Here is a 17,196-nt window from a genome sequence, read left to right as displayed (position 1 = left end):
GCGAATAGCGCGCTCTGCTAATGCATCTGTCTCAAGTGTCATAACATAGTTAGGTAGGGGTTTGAATCCTGTGAATAACAAGTGTGTGTGTGCCTGTCTGAGGGGGTTAGTGTGTGTGAAGGCAATGTCTCTTTTGGCAACTAGTTGAACAGACTACAGGATGCTCATTCCCTTTTCTAAACACTGATGATGTCAGCACTCTATAAGTACAGCAGGAGAAGGAAAAACTCCCAGTAATCCAAATAGCGTGCTCTGCTAATGCGTCCGTCTCAAGTGTCATAACATAGTCAGATAGGGGTTTGAATCCTGCAAGTGTGTGTTTTTGGCTGAGGAGGGTTAGTGTGTGTGAGGACAATGTCCCTTTTGGCAACTAGGTGAACAGACTACAGGATGCTCATTCCCTTTTCTAAACACTGATGATGTCAGCACTCTATAAGTACAGCAGGAGAAGGAAAAACTCCCAGTAATGCGAATAGCACGCTCTGCTAATGCGTCTGTCTCAAGTGTCATAACATAGTTAGGTAGGGGTTTGAATCCTGCGAATGACAAGTGTGTGTGTCTATCTGAGGGGGGTTAGTGTGTGTGAAGGTAATGTCAGATAGGAGTTTGAATCCTGCAATTGGCAAGTGTATGTTTTTGCTGAGGGGGGTTAGTGTGTGTGAGGACAATGTCCCTTTTGGCAACTAGGTGAACAGACTACCGGATGCACATTCCCCTTTCTAAACACTGTTAAGCAGAAGGCCATGGCTCTGGCACAAGTTGTCTGTTGCTATGATGCCCCTTTGGAAGATGCTTGTGTCAGCTGGAGAGTCAATTATGGTGGCCAGTTTGCAGTCATCTGCATATTTGGACAGCCACAGTCCGTCCGTGTTGGCCTGTACCTCCAATAAATATATACCAAACAAGAGGGTCCCTGGACTGAGCCTTGTGGGACACAACCCGTAACTGTTGTGGGGTCTGGCATGGCTCCAGCAATGCTAACCATGTGGGTTCTGTCCTTGAGCCACTGTGCAATCCATCTAGTGACATAGGGGCTTATATTTAAGCTGGTGAGCTTCTCTAGAATGCCCAAGTGGGGTATTGTTGTGAAGGCTTTTGCAAGGTCCAGGTAGGCTGTGTGAACCACCTTCCCCTCGTCAATGGCCTTGGTGACTGTTTCAAAGAAATCAACCGGGTTAAACCCGGTAGTGCTGGTGTGCTCTCAGTAGCCCTGAACCAGGCATCTGTTACTGCACAGATATCAATGTTTTCCATGCCAAGGAGTGTTTTGGGTGCATGCATCTGGAGGTTTAGACTTCTGGCATTGGGTAGCATTGCTCTTAGTTTCTTATCCCTTGTGATACCTATGAAGGTGGGTTTGTCATTTGAGCCCTGCCTAACATAGGCACTATGGGGGTAGCAAGAGCCTTTGCCAATATCTGAAAGCCCAGGGGTGACAGGTGCAGGCCGTCCCTAGCAAAGCAGGTAGTTTAACAGAAGATGAATGTGTGAAGGTGTAGTGCCTGTGATTAGTTAGCAGTAGCATATATGACTGCTCACGTGGACACATGCCAGGTAGGTCATATGCACTGTGTCACAGGCAATGTACATGTGAACAGGACAAACAGTGACATCCTGTCAAGTGGGACATGGACATACATATAGTAGGCTATGCAGATGGCACTAGGAGTCCACAGAAACTCTATAACTATGCATTGCAGGTGTGATCAGTATTCCAGGGTAATTGCAAGCAAACATGCATGCAAACAAAGCTACAGTAAACAGGGCTGCATGTAGTCCATTGTACAACAAACAAGCTGTACCAGTTCCAGTAGGTAACACTGCAAATATGCAGGCACTATGCACATGTACATGGAAATACACGGGTCAGATGGCTAGGGTCCAGTCTCAGTGCACACAAGTGTACAGACCATGTACTGTCAGGATGTACAACAACTGGATAGAAACCCATGTGCTCATACCTGCAGTAATACACATGTCAAATAACAGACACTGAGCCTTCACTCAGTGGTTCCATACTTAGTAGGATGTATGCTCCCTGGCCTGCCACCACAGTATCCCTGACATATATGGGGACTCTCCCTCCTGTGACAGTTAGTTATGTGTGTTGGGGCTGTCTAGCATGGTATGAGATGTGAGCATGCAGTGCTAGGGTGCTCCTGTGTGTCCTGTACCAGTCGTGTGGTACTGCACACATATCAACATCCTCAAACATCTGCAATGCAGAGTCTAGTGTGGGCAACATGCCACTTGCAATTTACATGTTCATCATTGTGTATTACTACATTCATTACCCTATCCCCTGTGCTACCTATGTATGTAGCCTTCTGTTGACATCATTACCACCAGTATGCCAACATGTGCAGATGATACACTATGGTACTTACCATGGGTGTAGACAACAGGACATGACAATCACACACTTACTGCATCAGGCATGCTGTGATATACCCACAATTAATTCAGCACACAGTACTGTTAACAACATGATACTATTACTACACATCTATGTGGTCACCCTGTGCATCAGCAACATGTTAACCTATACCTGCACAGTTATTACAGATTGCAGGAGGTGGCACAGTTTCATCATATGCACAGGGTGTGAACCTGGTATGCCTGAGTCAGCCACCCATACCACCAATTGACATGTATGTGTATGTGTGTTTGTGAGGGACAGCAGTAGAAGGTGGTGCAATGTTGATGCAGTGTGTGCGTGTATGCGGTAGCCCTAGGTGTTGTCAATTTGCATGTGTGTATGGATGCACACAGTTCCACCTCATGGCTGCCATATACTGGTGTTTGTGGACAGCCACAGACTGTACCTGCCAGGTCATACAGATCAGTGTCTCTGGCCACGGACACGGTACCTGTGCCTTGCAGGGGTGCTACGGACCGTATCCGGTACCAACCCAGACTGGGTACTGTCATCAGAAGCAGGTGTTCATTGACTGGACACAGATCCCTGTCGTGCCTGGCCAGAGCCACGTGCACGTGGTCTCCTGGGGCGGTCTGATGACAGCACAGACCCAGCATTGCTGGGGCTGCTGCTGGCACTACGGGGGTGGCCGCGGCCCTGTTGTCGTCCACGACGACTGCCAGCTGCTGCTGTTGCTGGCATATGGCCACGTCGACGCCTCAACCGCCCACCATCGCCCTGGCTCATGGACATGTAGTTGTGGAACCAGTCTAATATGTCCCCACAACGTCTGTCTATGACATCGGTGAAATCACGGATGGCAGCCGCAATGTCACGCATACTGTCAGTCATGGCTGTGCGACATGCTGCCAGCTCCCTCAGACCCTGTCTGGTGTACCGTTCCATACGTGACTGTGCCTGCATGACAGTCCGAAACATAGCTGAGGTTGTAAGACCTCTGTGGGCACGTCTGACATGGGCAGTACGCCCATGGATGCTCCCACGAGAACCCCTGGACATCTGTCGGTGTGGTACCATCTCTGGGCCATGCCCATGGCTGCTGTGTGGGGAGGCATGTGCCACAGATACCACATTACCCTGGTCAATGCCCACTGTATGCTGTCCATCACCTAGGGACAGTGGTGACAAAGGGTGTATTGGCAGGATAACTGTGCGCATTGATGGGGTCGACAGCTGTGTACTGTCAATCGGCTGACCAATGGCGGACCCTGGCATACCTTCCTGTGCCATTACACAGATGTCATCATTATCAGTACCCACGGCACCTGACTCAGGTTCCCTGCTACATGACACCAGAGCAGCAACAGAACCTGTGGGAAGGAAACAGGAAACACAGTTTACAATGTCTACACATTACCAGCGATGCACACATGCACAGGTGCACACATGCACAGGTGCACACATGCACACATGCACAGGTGCACACATGCACAGGTGCACACGTGCACAGGTGCACACATGCACAGGTGCACACATGCACACATGCACACATGCACAGGTGCACACATGCACACATGCACAGGTGCACACATGCACACGTGCACAGGTGCACACATGCACACATGCACAGGTGCACACAGTTTCACACAATTGTACAGTACTCAGTATGCGTGATATCAACACACAGACACAGACACACCTACATGCATACAAAGAGCACTACTAAGTGAGCCAAATAGTACTATTACTATCAACACTATTACAGGAATTGTTAATACACACTCACCAGCATGGATAGGCTGCATTGCTGTTATACCAGAGGGTCCTGCAGACGTGAAGAAACTAATGTCAGTGGGCACAACTGTGCCATTGTTACTGAGTATGATACAGGTCAGGAGTACAACAGTCGCCCTTCACAGGTCAACAGCTAATATTGAGGATATCACACTTGCACATTAAATACTATGGTGACAGCTACAAACCAAGGACACACCTCACACATGCATTAACTACCAGTGTACACAACAGTCAACTATACATATGGCATATTACCTGCACGTTCACTGTCTTGCTGCTGTGTGGCTCCAGCCTCCATCATAATGCATGTCTGCTGCTGTTGTTGTTGCTGGCGGACTGGAGCCACTACACTCATGAGTAGTCCCTCCAGTCTGGTGAGTGGGGGATGTGTAGCCACCCCACCACCTGTGGTGACCTGTTGCCTGTGGATATCTGACGTACGCTGACGGACATGTCTGATTAAATCACTGCAGTGATGTCGTACCTGCTCATATGTCCTATTATGCGTGCCTATGTCATTTACCCGACGGACAAGGTCTTGCCACAGTGCAGCCCTCTCCTGCTGATTGTGGCTGGTGCGGGAAAAGAGTATTGCATAATCCCGCACCAGGCTCTGGTGTATCTCCTCATCCTCAGCTGTGGAGTAGGTGGGATTCCGCGGGTGGGCCATGTACCTGAGAAAGAAAATAACCTGGTATCAGCAATATATGTCAGCAGAATTTGGCACATGCTACTCGACTGTTATGATACAACATATCTCACATATGTAGCATCTGTCTGTCTATTGGTGGATACACATGTAGATGGCCAGATATCAGTGCTCGGCCAGCAACTGTGCAACAGTACCTGGCAGACTCCATATGACATACTACCAAACCCCAGCAGTCAGAACACTGATTCAGGTCAAGAGCACCTCCTCACTCTGGGGGTTTGTATCTAGGTACTGTATGGCCTACATCGTCAACTACTGTGAGCTGACCACACACTGATTGCCCTGGATATACATATCCCACCTCCACCACCAGCACAAACGACTATAGTGCATAACATTACAGATACAAACTTTACACTTTGTAACAGTGATATGGTATCCTTTCAGCCCACTGGGCCAGTGGCAGATACAACCCACAATGCTGACCCCTACACAATTGCTTTCTACAGACATCTCCATGAATGCATGGATCATGCAATCCCATATATGACCAAGACACTCTCCACAAAGGGACAGCATCCTGTCTGGTGGACCCCAGCCATAGACAGATTGTATTACAGAAGATGAAAGCTACTGCAAGACAGAGCATAATTCACTAAAGGGAGGGCATGTCTGAGCAGCACTGGTAAGGATCTATTTTCCATCATACAAAATACATGGGCAACTTTGAGAGGGAAATCAAGAGTGACACTACAGATAACCAGAAGGCCTTCTTCAGTTATGTTAGCAACCTGGTCAGGAGCCATCCTCTATGCCCATAGGTAGTACACAACAACAAATATTTCACTGACACCACAGATATCGACAACATTGTGGCAGACAGGTTCAGTGCAGGTGTCACCCCGCCCTCTACACCGAAATAAGGCATAGTTATCCCAGCTGACTGTAACCTCCCTGTCATCACAGATGTCCAGGTGAGAGACACCCGCAGGACAGCAGAATACACAACATGGATGGGACCTGATGGTATCCCCAGTTGCATGCTACATAACCTCTGACAGGAGCTAAACACACATATAGAAGTGCTATGTAACACTAGCCTGACTACAGGATATGTACCTGTACACTGGCGCACAGCAGCAGTGGTTCCACTCCATGAAGGAGGCACCTCACCATACCAATACAATACAACACAATACATTACATTACAATACAATACTATACAATATGCTATTGCCCCTGTGTCTACAGCAGCGTACTGTTCTGCTACCCTGACCATTGTGACACATGTGGTGTGATAATACCTGCTGCTGTCACACAGTTACACAGGGTGACTCATATGGCATATTACCTATCTGACTAACATTCAGCAAGGGTATGTGTGACATGTACTCATGGGGAGTCTTGCTTCTTAACACTGTGTGGTTTATTGCAGGGTATGTCTTATCTGTGGGTAGGAACTCTTACCTCCACATGTGCACACTATTGCAGTGGCACGGACGACACACAGCAGACATCTAGGTTGTGGATGGTGGGAGGTGTTACTATGGTTGTTGGACATCTGTCATGGGTGTGACTTCCATATGTAAATCCGGGAGTGGTAACCTCTATGTGGGTAGCATATGTGTACTCTGTGGTGTTGTCAGTCACTGTGCATTGGTAATGTGTTTGAGTGCATTGTCACAGTGTTGTGCATGTCACTGTGTCCTTCTCCATATCTGTAGCTGCCATGTGAGGTCCATACCATGGCATCCATTATGTGGTGTGGAGGGGTACACCGACCTACATGTCCATACCTGACTCACCATGTCCACTGACACATACCATGTGCAGGTATTCCAGGGATAGTGTGCCACTGTGAATATCATTGGGGCCACTATTGTACACATTTCTGACCCTGCTCACCCCTGACACATGCAATGGTGGGCAGCCAATCACATATCTGGTGGTTACTGGTGTAGGTGATCTGGAATGTGGTATGGTACTCTGGATTTGACACTGGTGTTCACTCCATGCCTTTGTCACCAGGCACCTGTTGCAATACATCTGTACACATGTGCCTCGCTCAGAATTTATATACATCTCTCTCTCTCTATATATATATATATATATATATATATATATATATATATATATATGTATATAGATATATATATATATCCGTATACATATACACATATATATATTGATGTACATATATTGCTATAGATGTGGGGGGGGGGCACAGAGGGGGTGGGACAGGCTGTGTTGCAGGTCGTCATATACAGTCATACCTGTAGGTAGTCAGATCAGTCTGTCTATGTATATGTATCTACATATATCTATAGCTGTATGTGTACAATACATAGCTATGTTTGTACAATATTCTATCTACATCTGTCTATGTATTCCTACATCTCTCTCTCTATGTATGTATACATATATGCATATCATATATATATATATATATATATATATATATATATATATATATACATATATATATACACATACATATGTTGACATACATACATATCCATATGTTAGACAGGTATATCAACATATTTGTCTACCATACTGTATACACACACTAACATACTGCTAAACATACATAACTGTGTAACCTACTTTGTACATGGCACTACAACCTACAATCAAACAAATTGATATGTGCACATAGATGCTCTCACATACAAATGTATGTACAGCCTTCACTGATAGTTGCTGTATGTCCCCTGCCCTTTACACATCTTCATATACATATGGATACAGACCAATGACACATATGGAGGGTTCACAGTATGTAGACCTTTATAGTATTACTTTACATTACCTGTGTTTGTCACAGCTGCTTGTGTTGCTGTCTGGTTCTCTGTCCTGCTGCTCCACTTCCCAGTTGTCAGCTCTCAGGTAGCTGTTGCTGAACAATTTGTTTGTCTGCTTAATTGCAGTTTTCTCTGTCTCTGTCTCTGTCTCTCTCTCTCTGTCTGTCTCTCACATCCTTCTCAGGGTGCAATGAAAGTATTGCATGCGTGGACATGGAGTACAGCATACTTTTGTAGGTATCTGCATATGCCCATGTGATGGCCTCTGCACCAATTGTTAGCCAGCATTTGCTAATTGCATGCAGCCAGTTGTGTACTGATTGCAGTTCTCACTGTGATTTCAGAACAGTGCTATAAAAAGGTGTGTGAGATAGGCGTAGCCCTTTCAGATGTTAAGGGCAGGGACCATGCTGTTATGCTGGGACAATGTTCTGTGAGTGTAAAGGTTGGTATCTCTCTCATATTTCCAGGTGTGTTGTAGATTAACATTACTCCATTCATTTCTCCAGTTTCCTGTACTAACTGTGTATGTACACTGACACCTACAACTACTACTACTGTTAATATGTGTGTGTGTGTGTGTGTGTGTGTGTGTGTGTGTGTGTGTGTGTGTGTGTGTGTGCTTTCCTTTCACTTTTGCTTGCACTCTGTTGCTAAGGCTTCAATAGTTGCCCTTTACAGTCACTACTTGTATGCCTGCTAGGTGTCTTGACTGTAGTGTGCTGCTGTAGCTTTCCTATTTTCCATGTACATTCACACCTTGGAATGCTTGCTATATCTGCTAGGGTGTTACAGCATGCAGTGTGGTCTGGCCATGGTGTGGGCCTTGACATCTATTAGGGTATTTGAGTATGCTGCTGAGCAGGCCCCAGAGACTTTCAGGTTCATCTGTTATGTGCTTCATGGAATGGTACATATCAGTGGGGTACACCCATTAAAATGTCTGGTATGCTGCAGTTGTGACGGTGGGTTAGCATGAGCATATGTATTACTACACTTTTTCTGCCATGCAAGTGGTGAATACTTTCCGGACTCCATAGTTACCATTGCATGTGTTACACCTTTCTGCCTACTGTTTGTACATTTCACATGGGGTCTGTGGGGCATCCCTGTAAGTCATTCACTGTTGCTATGTCTAGGCTCTTAACTATTCAAATATGGTGGTGATGGACCCGTCATGTGTACAGATATTTGCAGGTTGTCCACATTTCTGCCTCATAATTTGGTCAATATCTCATGCACACCTTTTTCTGGCAAGTCACTCTGGGCTCAAATCAGAATATGGTGACAAACATTCAAGTTCCAGACTGCATACCCTTCCAAACATCCCACAAAGTGTAGACCCTGTTACTTTCTGAACTGTCTGCGTTTGTTGTAACATTATTTGTAATATGTCCCTGGTTTTGGGCCTTTGCTCCACATATTTTATTACTTGGTCCAGATGTGTTCCTGTAAGAGGTTGTGGGGTATGGGCAGTGCTTATCCTGCTGTGAGTATGTGTGTGTCTTGCAAGGTGCTATACTGACATTATTACCTACTAGCTTCCAACTAGCACGGCTGTTTCTGTTCACGCACTACTATTATGGAAATCCACCAGGTTTGTTAGTAATTCTAAATGTCATGCTTTGTGTACTACACATCTATATTCCCTTTACATTCATTCCTACTGTTACATGATATATTTACTTTAGCACAATGTTCTTGTATAAGAGTCATGGCTTAGTGGTAAGTCATGCAGACTACAGTTGCCAAGGTCCTGGGTTCGGGACTCACAGTGGGATTTTATTTTGCTTTTGAACTGAGTACAGGACCTGTCAATCAAAGTGACTAAGGCACTTTTAAGCAGTTGTAACCGGGTTAGCGCTGGTTTGCGTGGAGCTCACGCATGCGCACTGGCGGTTAGCTCCGCGCACACAAGCGCACACCTGATTACAACCACTTAAATGTGCTTACTCTTGCGCACACCCGCGCTATTTTCCTTGAAAGAAAAGAAAAATGGGGAGACAGGAAAGTGGTGAAAAGGGGTCACAAAGAGGGTAAGACAGTAGGGAAACAAGCTTGGGATGTGCAGGAGGGATGTAGGTAAGGCCCATAGCTGCCCATTTCTTCATCAGCAACAGCTGTGCATATATATGTAATTTGGTGTGACATTTGAAACCTTCCACCCCTGAGAGAGGTATCAGGACAACAATAATACTTGTTGTACAGCCAATTGGAATTGATAGGTTCCATGTCCAGTAGACATGTGTGCGGAATGGGCAGCTATGTATGGGGCGTAATTTTTGTGGGTACAGAGTGCCCTTTTTTTTTAATTTTTCAGGTGAGAGTGGTATGTCAGGTGAAGGTAGTCGGTACAGCTGGGGAGGTAGGTTGGGTAGGTTAACAGACAAGACAAACAAGACGCATACAGGGGCGGTGTATGACACATATGGGGGGGTTACACAATTGACGGGGACGGAGGTTTGGATATCCAGAGCCCATGAGCCCACAGATGGCAACAGTGGAACTGATATCCCCACCCATAGGCAGTTGCCACTGTTCCTTCACTGCCCAGGACGGGGCTGTGCTGGGGGCTGTGTAGGCGGGGCAACAGTCATGCCCGTTAGTTGCGCCACCCGTGCCTCGAGCTGGCATAGGGGCTCAAGGACAGAGTCCCGAATCTCCCTATGCACCACAGTCCGGACGCTACGGAGGGTGAGTGGTGGATCTCCTCCGGCCACACTTGCAGAGGGGGGGCGAGCCCCATCCCCTGCAGCGCTTCCACTCGCAGGTGGCACAGGGCCACCGGAGGAGGGTCCGGACTCGGCACTAGTGCCAGGTGCACTCGCCAGCTGAGGTGGGAGAGATGGGTCCGCTGGAACCCGCCTTCCCTGTCGTACTATGTTTTGCATTATGTCATGACAGTTTGGGTTAGTGACATATAATACCATTCACAATTAGTTGTAACAGCATGCATTAGTATTCCCATTAACCAAACACCCAGATATTCACACCATTGTACAGCGTGCATAACACATGCATAATTTGAACAGAAATACACAGTCCAACAACATGCAGGGTTAATTGATGGCAACAGGCCATCAGGTGTGGATGTATGAACAGGGCAGATGCATCAACAGACATGCAAATATATATGACCCAACAGGATAAACGTCCAGGGGTGTTAATTGTGATTGCACATACCATTTTCACGTGGAATGGGTTATATGTAGTTATAGGGTGGGGTGAAGAAAGTAATATTAACACCTTCGAATAACAATACATATGCTGTACATTTCTAATAGCTACAGTTATATACACACTACTGTTCTAACTACAGTTTCCTATATGTTAACTATTTCAACTTGGTGATAGGACTGTTAATGCAACATCAATATACATTTTATGGTTCTTCATACACATTCATATCTAGCTTTGTTCAGCTACATCAAGGCTACATTTGTTTTATATGGCTATAGACAAGTGTGGATGTTTGGTATATCAGACAAACATCCTATCTGCATATTGCAGACTGAGAGCAACATATCCTGATTTTGGGATACACATTCCAGATGCAGCAACACTTTGAACAGATTTAGCTGTTTGGTTTTGAATCTGACATGCATTTCATTCTGTCTTGACTGCAGTATACTTTATTCAGGGGTTATTACTACTGTATTGCTGGATTCATGGCACTTTCTCACACTCTCTCACTTGCTTTCATTTTACTATTCAGGATGGCACTTCTAGGCTTTATTGACATGTTTTAACAGTAGTTATTACAATCCTTTCCAGCAGTCTCACTTCTGTCATGTTTCAGTATTTCCACAGGGATATATTTCACACGTGATTTATCATCTTCTGCAGCTATACTTTTCAGCCTGCTGCAAGTTGTGTACTATTTTCTTACAGGCAGGGCATTTTTATTTCAGGATATATGTCGGACATTTTCATGTTTAGCTTAAACTTACAGGCTGAAAACTGTTGTAATCAAGCAATACTTGCATACACTTTCACACTGTTACTTGCAGATTTTATTCCTTACTGACTACACTGCACTCTTTTGCTGACTGTCATACTTTTATATTTCTTTACAGTTACTGGTAGTGGATTACTGACCTGCCTGGTGGCGCAACCGTACCAGCCTATCGCCATAGGCTCTGCGGTTCGCAGAACGGACACCTGCAGCTGTAATATAAATGAAGTAATATTGTAATACACATCTCCATAATATCAGCTAGTTTAACTTTTTACATACATAATTAAATGTTACTTACTCAGTGGTGGGGTGTTGGGTGTTTGCCGGGCCTCCTGGATCCAAAGGTTCAGTTGGTCCTGCTTGCATCTCTTCAGGTCCGCATGGTGGTGACGGACCTGCTCACTTGTCCTTGGAATCCCTGTGGCACTGGTGAGTTCATGAGCCAACCGGTCCCACGCCTCAGCCCTGTATGCTCCCCAGAGGACCTGGCCCTGCATGAGTTGGGCCTCATGATTGTGGACTAGGAGCCAGGCCATGTACCTGGACTCCTCAACATCCCACCTCTGTGCTCGAAAGCGACTACCCTCTCCTACTCCTGACATTCTGCCTGCAGGTCTGTTCTACAATCGTTTATGCTGTGTATTCCCGCCTATGGGGCTTATATAGTCCGTTTTTCCCGCACATATCTGTGATTGGCCATTTTAGAATTGTATCAACTTCAGTAATCCTGCATTGTCATGCTGTAGTTTGTATTCATTCCTATATATTAGCTATTATTCCATTTCTAGGTACTGCTGTCATGGCTTAGTGGTTCTGTACCTTGACTATGGTGTATAGTATCCTGGGTTCGAACCTGGCCACTGCTTTTTATTTTTCATGACTGTCTAGACATGCTGAGGGGTGTGTCTGTGTAAAGGCAGTTTTGATACGGCTTGCTCAACGTTGCCCGTCAGTTAGCTTGTTTGCGCGGTGGCAGCTTCGCGCAAACGGGGTACGCTGCTTTAAGCCTCATTTGGCTATCGGCACGCATATTACGCTCAGCTCAGCTAGGGGCACATAGATTCAACATGTTAAATGACTGCTCAGCTACGGGCATGCATTTTGCACCAGTTAAACCACTGCTCATCTACGGGCACATGCACTCACTCTGTTAAACTGTAGCTCAGCTATGAGCACATCTGGCATTTTTTCTTCTTTTGGTACCTCACATGTCTTCAATATAAATGGGCTATTTCATTACATTTTACATGAATTGTGGTTTTATGTGTACATATTTGTCAGGGACTTGTTTCCTGCTTATTTTGCAAAAAAAAAAAAAAAAAAAAAAAATTGGTGTTGTGGGGGCTCGAACCATGAATGCCTGCTCTTCAGCCAACATCTCTACCGCTATGCTATTGCTTCTTGGCTTACTTTGCATATTTAGTTCTTATATGCTTTCCCACTGACTGCTAACTGTAGCTGCGCTACGGGCACGCCCATGCAAACGAGCACACTCACGGTTAAACATCTTTAGAATTTAAAAAAATATATAACATGTTCATTTATATATCTTTTATGTTTATAGTCTGTAGGGGCATGTGTTGTGTTGTGTTTATTCACATTTCCGTGGACTCTGTTGTGGGTGTCTACTTTGGGCACTTTTACACTTCTGGGGGCGTGTCCGCTTGCAGGGCTCGGCCTACGGACAAGCCCCCTACTGTCTTACACGGACCGTGTTAGACTTAGGTGTGATTCAGCATGCTCTCATGAATATGCAAAGCATGCTGACATCACTCCGTTTAACTGCAGCCTCCGTGTAAGAGTTATAACTCTTACACGGAGGCTTCGTGAATCCTGGGGCTAGTCTTTAGCAACAAATTCCACCCCTCTTCCAGGACAGGTGAGATGGCAAAAATGCCACTCCACCCTCCCTGGCTTTTTCCTCAGGGACAAGCTTTTATTTCTGAAACCAGGAACTCCACCAAATCAAGGTCAAAGGCTAAAAATCAGGGACAATTTTTAAATACTGACATTACTCACTAAAAAATTAAAGAATAAGAGGATTTGTATTCACATTCATTTCCTGATGAACAAGTATTTGCATGTACAGTACAGCATTAATGACTTTAACCCTTATCGCTATGCCATGAAATCATAAAATCATAATTTTTTATGATAAACAGAACAGAATTCTGTGGAAAAATCAGTGACATTGAGAGCTTCATTAGTCACTATACCCCATTTTCAATAAGCATTTGTTTACTGTCTAAAAATATATAAATGCACAAGCACATATCTGCACACACACACAGACACACACACACAAACACACACACAAACACAACAATATTAAATTCTTACTTTGCATATTAATTTGTTTACTATCACCCTTTACTTCTTTTCCCATTTGTCTCAACTCATGTTTAGCCAGGGATGAGGAAGAAGTTGTGAAATGCTCTAGACATCTTCAGCTTGTAAAAAGCACATGTAGTTACTGGATCAAAAAGTTAAACACACATCTCTTATATTATGAAGGTTGATATATGTCTTAATGTAACTGCATTATTACTTTATAGTACATGTGGTGCCATGATTACACTGCAGTATAGTAAAATAAACATTCTAAGAAGTTTTTTCTTCAATAAGCACTAGAGCAAGCATATTCATTTATACTAAAGTTTGTCAAATCCTGGCCATTTAACTGCAGATATTTATACATAGTTAACACCATTCTTCTTTACTGGCAAGGAAAGTTCTGAAAGTGTTTTAATCTGCATGCCTGAACTCATCCTACTGAGACCTGGTCAGATGTCAATGAATAATATCACAAGTTGAGGGATTCAAACATACTTATCATTACATCTTCTGTATATGTTACCTTAACATGACCTTGTAGACAATGCTCAAGCTCATTTCCAGAAGGATCATCTGTAAACAAAGCGAATCCCGAATGGGCTGGTTTCCTCATGCCCATGTCCTGGTTCAGTGTGCTTAAGAATTCTTCTACTGTGGTGGAGGCATCAAACCCAACAACCTGCAAGGACACAGTACATAAATAACAACACAACACAAGAAAATTCCTTATCTACTGTTACTACGTCTATTTATACAGCACAAAGTTGTGAAAAGCTGCATCAGAACCAAAGTGCTTTAATTTATGCTGTACTTAAGAAACTGTACATACAAACATATGCAAATACTGAAACACATTAAATCTACTAAACAACAATAAATATCTATTCACAGCTGTACATACCCTGCCAATTTCCAAGTGCACAGGTATCTTTAATCCCTCCTTCATATAACTATGCTCCACCAGCACTCCAGCAACAACAGTCCATGATCCCACAAAACTGCATGTGAAGGATCCATTTCTGAGATTTGTCTTAAATCATCTTTCCCTTCAGCTGCCTCAATGCCTTTTCTCCTCATATTCTTTTCAGCTCTGCACAATCAGATTTGCTGTAATGATCCAGTACGTCCATAAGATGTGTATCTTTTACTTTCTCTCAGTGATTATATTCCCACTATTCTGGGCTTTTCTACTTGCTTTATGTTCATCCCTCCCTCTTGCCTTCTTGGCAATAGCCTGTTACACATTTATAATCTTCTTGATGTTCATTTCCTGATATGACCTTCACAACAAAACACATTACAAATGAGACATTACCATTGCCATGTATAACAGAAGTATGGATGGGTAGACCAGGGTTATCATGTATGTTCCAGTTAAATATGGGAGGCAAGCACTATCAAGTGCTTCTAAAGGGTGACAAGACATTTTAAGTATGTCTGCATCAAGGTGTATATGGCTAGACATCTTATGGATTCTGTGATTATTTGCTTAGTAATGTTCCTTATGGTTCCTGTCATCACTTAAGTAGTTCCTGTGTTCCAGTTCTATACAGTCCACACATCTGGCAGTGCAGCCCAGTGCCCTGGTAGTCTTTGTCACTGGTCTATCATGTCATACAGTTTAATTTAACTTGTGGTGGCTAAAACACTAACAGCGTTTCTCCCCACCATATGACCAGTAGGCAGGATTCTTAACACATAAACTGTCCCCTTATACATCCCAAACTACATAACCCTGCACCTTTTTCTCATGGAAGGTTAACACTAGCCAGTCTATAAGACACACTGTATCATAATGGAGGCTTTATCCTCTGTCATTAACCACCATTCCACTCTCTGTGTTGGACCTGAAAAAGCAACCTTAATCTCTAAGTGATATGTAATAAAAAAATAATTAGAAAAGAACTGGTCTCAGCAATAAACTCTGCAGTAATCCTGTAGTTACTGGTTTCTTGCTCAATAGTTTACTCCTAACAGGTATACTCTCTTTTCCTGATGTCCTGATCACACTTGATGTGTATAAAATGCACTGTCTTACAAAGTTCATGCCTTCAATTTTGAATGGAACCATTATTAAATAAATCTTAACAGACAACACTTTTACAGCAGTCACTGCTGTTGAAATGACTTTCACATTTCTCAGGTAAATCAGTACTACATTATAACAGAAATTACTGTTATTTGCAGGAAGTAAAATGCTTTCTCAGAATTTATAACTGACTACATACAAATGCAGAATGTTTGAATGTCCTTGTATATGAAGTCATCCTTTTGATTAGAGTTGTTGGTGCGAAACTTAATGTCACTTGTTAACTAGAATCTGACATTTTCCCATGCCCAGTGAAGCTGCAAGTAGTGTAGAAATATCTTTGAACTGTTTTGCTGAAGTACTTGCATACTTAGGTTTTGCAGTCTTTTATATAATTTATGAGATTCAGGATGTTCCTTTTAAAAGCCTATGTATCGGTGTCATTAGGGCATAGTGTTATATACTTCATAGTAGCATATAATCAGTAAATGCAACATTCTTTATTTATGGTATATATTCAGTTTCTACTTGGTGGTTGTTTAACTAGCAGCTACTAGTGAAAAGGTGGCAGCACACAAACGTAATAAAAACTGAGAATGTAAATCTGTCACTGGAACAGAAAAGCTTAAATGGCTTAGGGGTATATTGTTGTGGCAATGGTGTGCAGTGGCCTGGGTTCAAGACTAGCAAGGGCTGATTATTTCCAGGGAATTGTTAAGGCTAAGGTTGTATAGGCCCTAGAGCCGATAGCCTAGTATGATCCTATGAACACTGCATTATAAATGGGAGTTTAAAGTGTTTTTTGTGTATTTTTCACCACTTACTGATGATTAAAGATGGCAAGATGGTTCATAGGTAGGCGCTAGGCTATTGGCCCTACAGCCTTTATAAGCCTAGCCAAATGGTACCCTGGCTTTTGCCACCCAAGAAAATTATTTTCCTGTGCCCCTGTCAAGCAGAGCCACAGAAGTGATCCCCGGGGTGAATTTCCAATCTCCCATCCAATCATCAAGATTTTTCCTGAAGAGTGCTAATGAGGAGCTTTGTTTGATATAGATAGTTAGTTTGTTCCAGAGTACGGGAAGTCTCTGGGACAGGAATCTATCTCTCCAGCATGTTCTGTTTATTGTGGTGAAAAGGTTTAGGTCCCTACAGCGTGTAGCTCAGAGGGATTGGGATTTCTTTAAGTGGAACATGTCCAACAGCTCTGGGTTTGACACAGTTTTGTATGTTAGACAGAGA

General features: G+C 43.9%; 1 protein-coding gene across 1 annotated transcript in view; it reads right to left on the bottom strand.

The window, feature by feature from the left end:
* The window catches only part of PLEKHH2 (pleckstrin homology, MyTH4 and FERM domain containing H2), a 1,501,506-nt gene that overhangs the window by 298,729 nt on the left and 1,185,581 nt on the right, over window positions 1-17,196 (bottom strand). Inside the window, exon 22 of the mRNA XM_044075068.1 lies at window positions 14,449-14,604. Coding sequence (XP_043931003.1) covers window positions 14,449-14,604 — 156 coding nt within the window. The remainder of the gene's footprint in view (window positions 1-14,448; window positions 14,605-17,196) is intronic.

This window comes from Protopterus annectens, chromosome 6.part0 (genome assembly GCF_019279795.1).
Source record: "Protopterus annectens isolate FY-2018-M chromosome 6.part0, PAN1.0, whole genome shotgun sequence".
NCBI classification, from domain to species: Eukaryota; Metazoa; Chordata; order Ceratodontiformes; family Protopteridae; genus Protopterus; species Protopterus annectens.
This window is presented reverse-complemented; position numbering and strand designations above follow the sequence as displayed.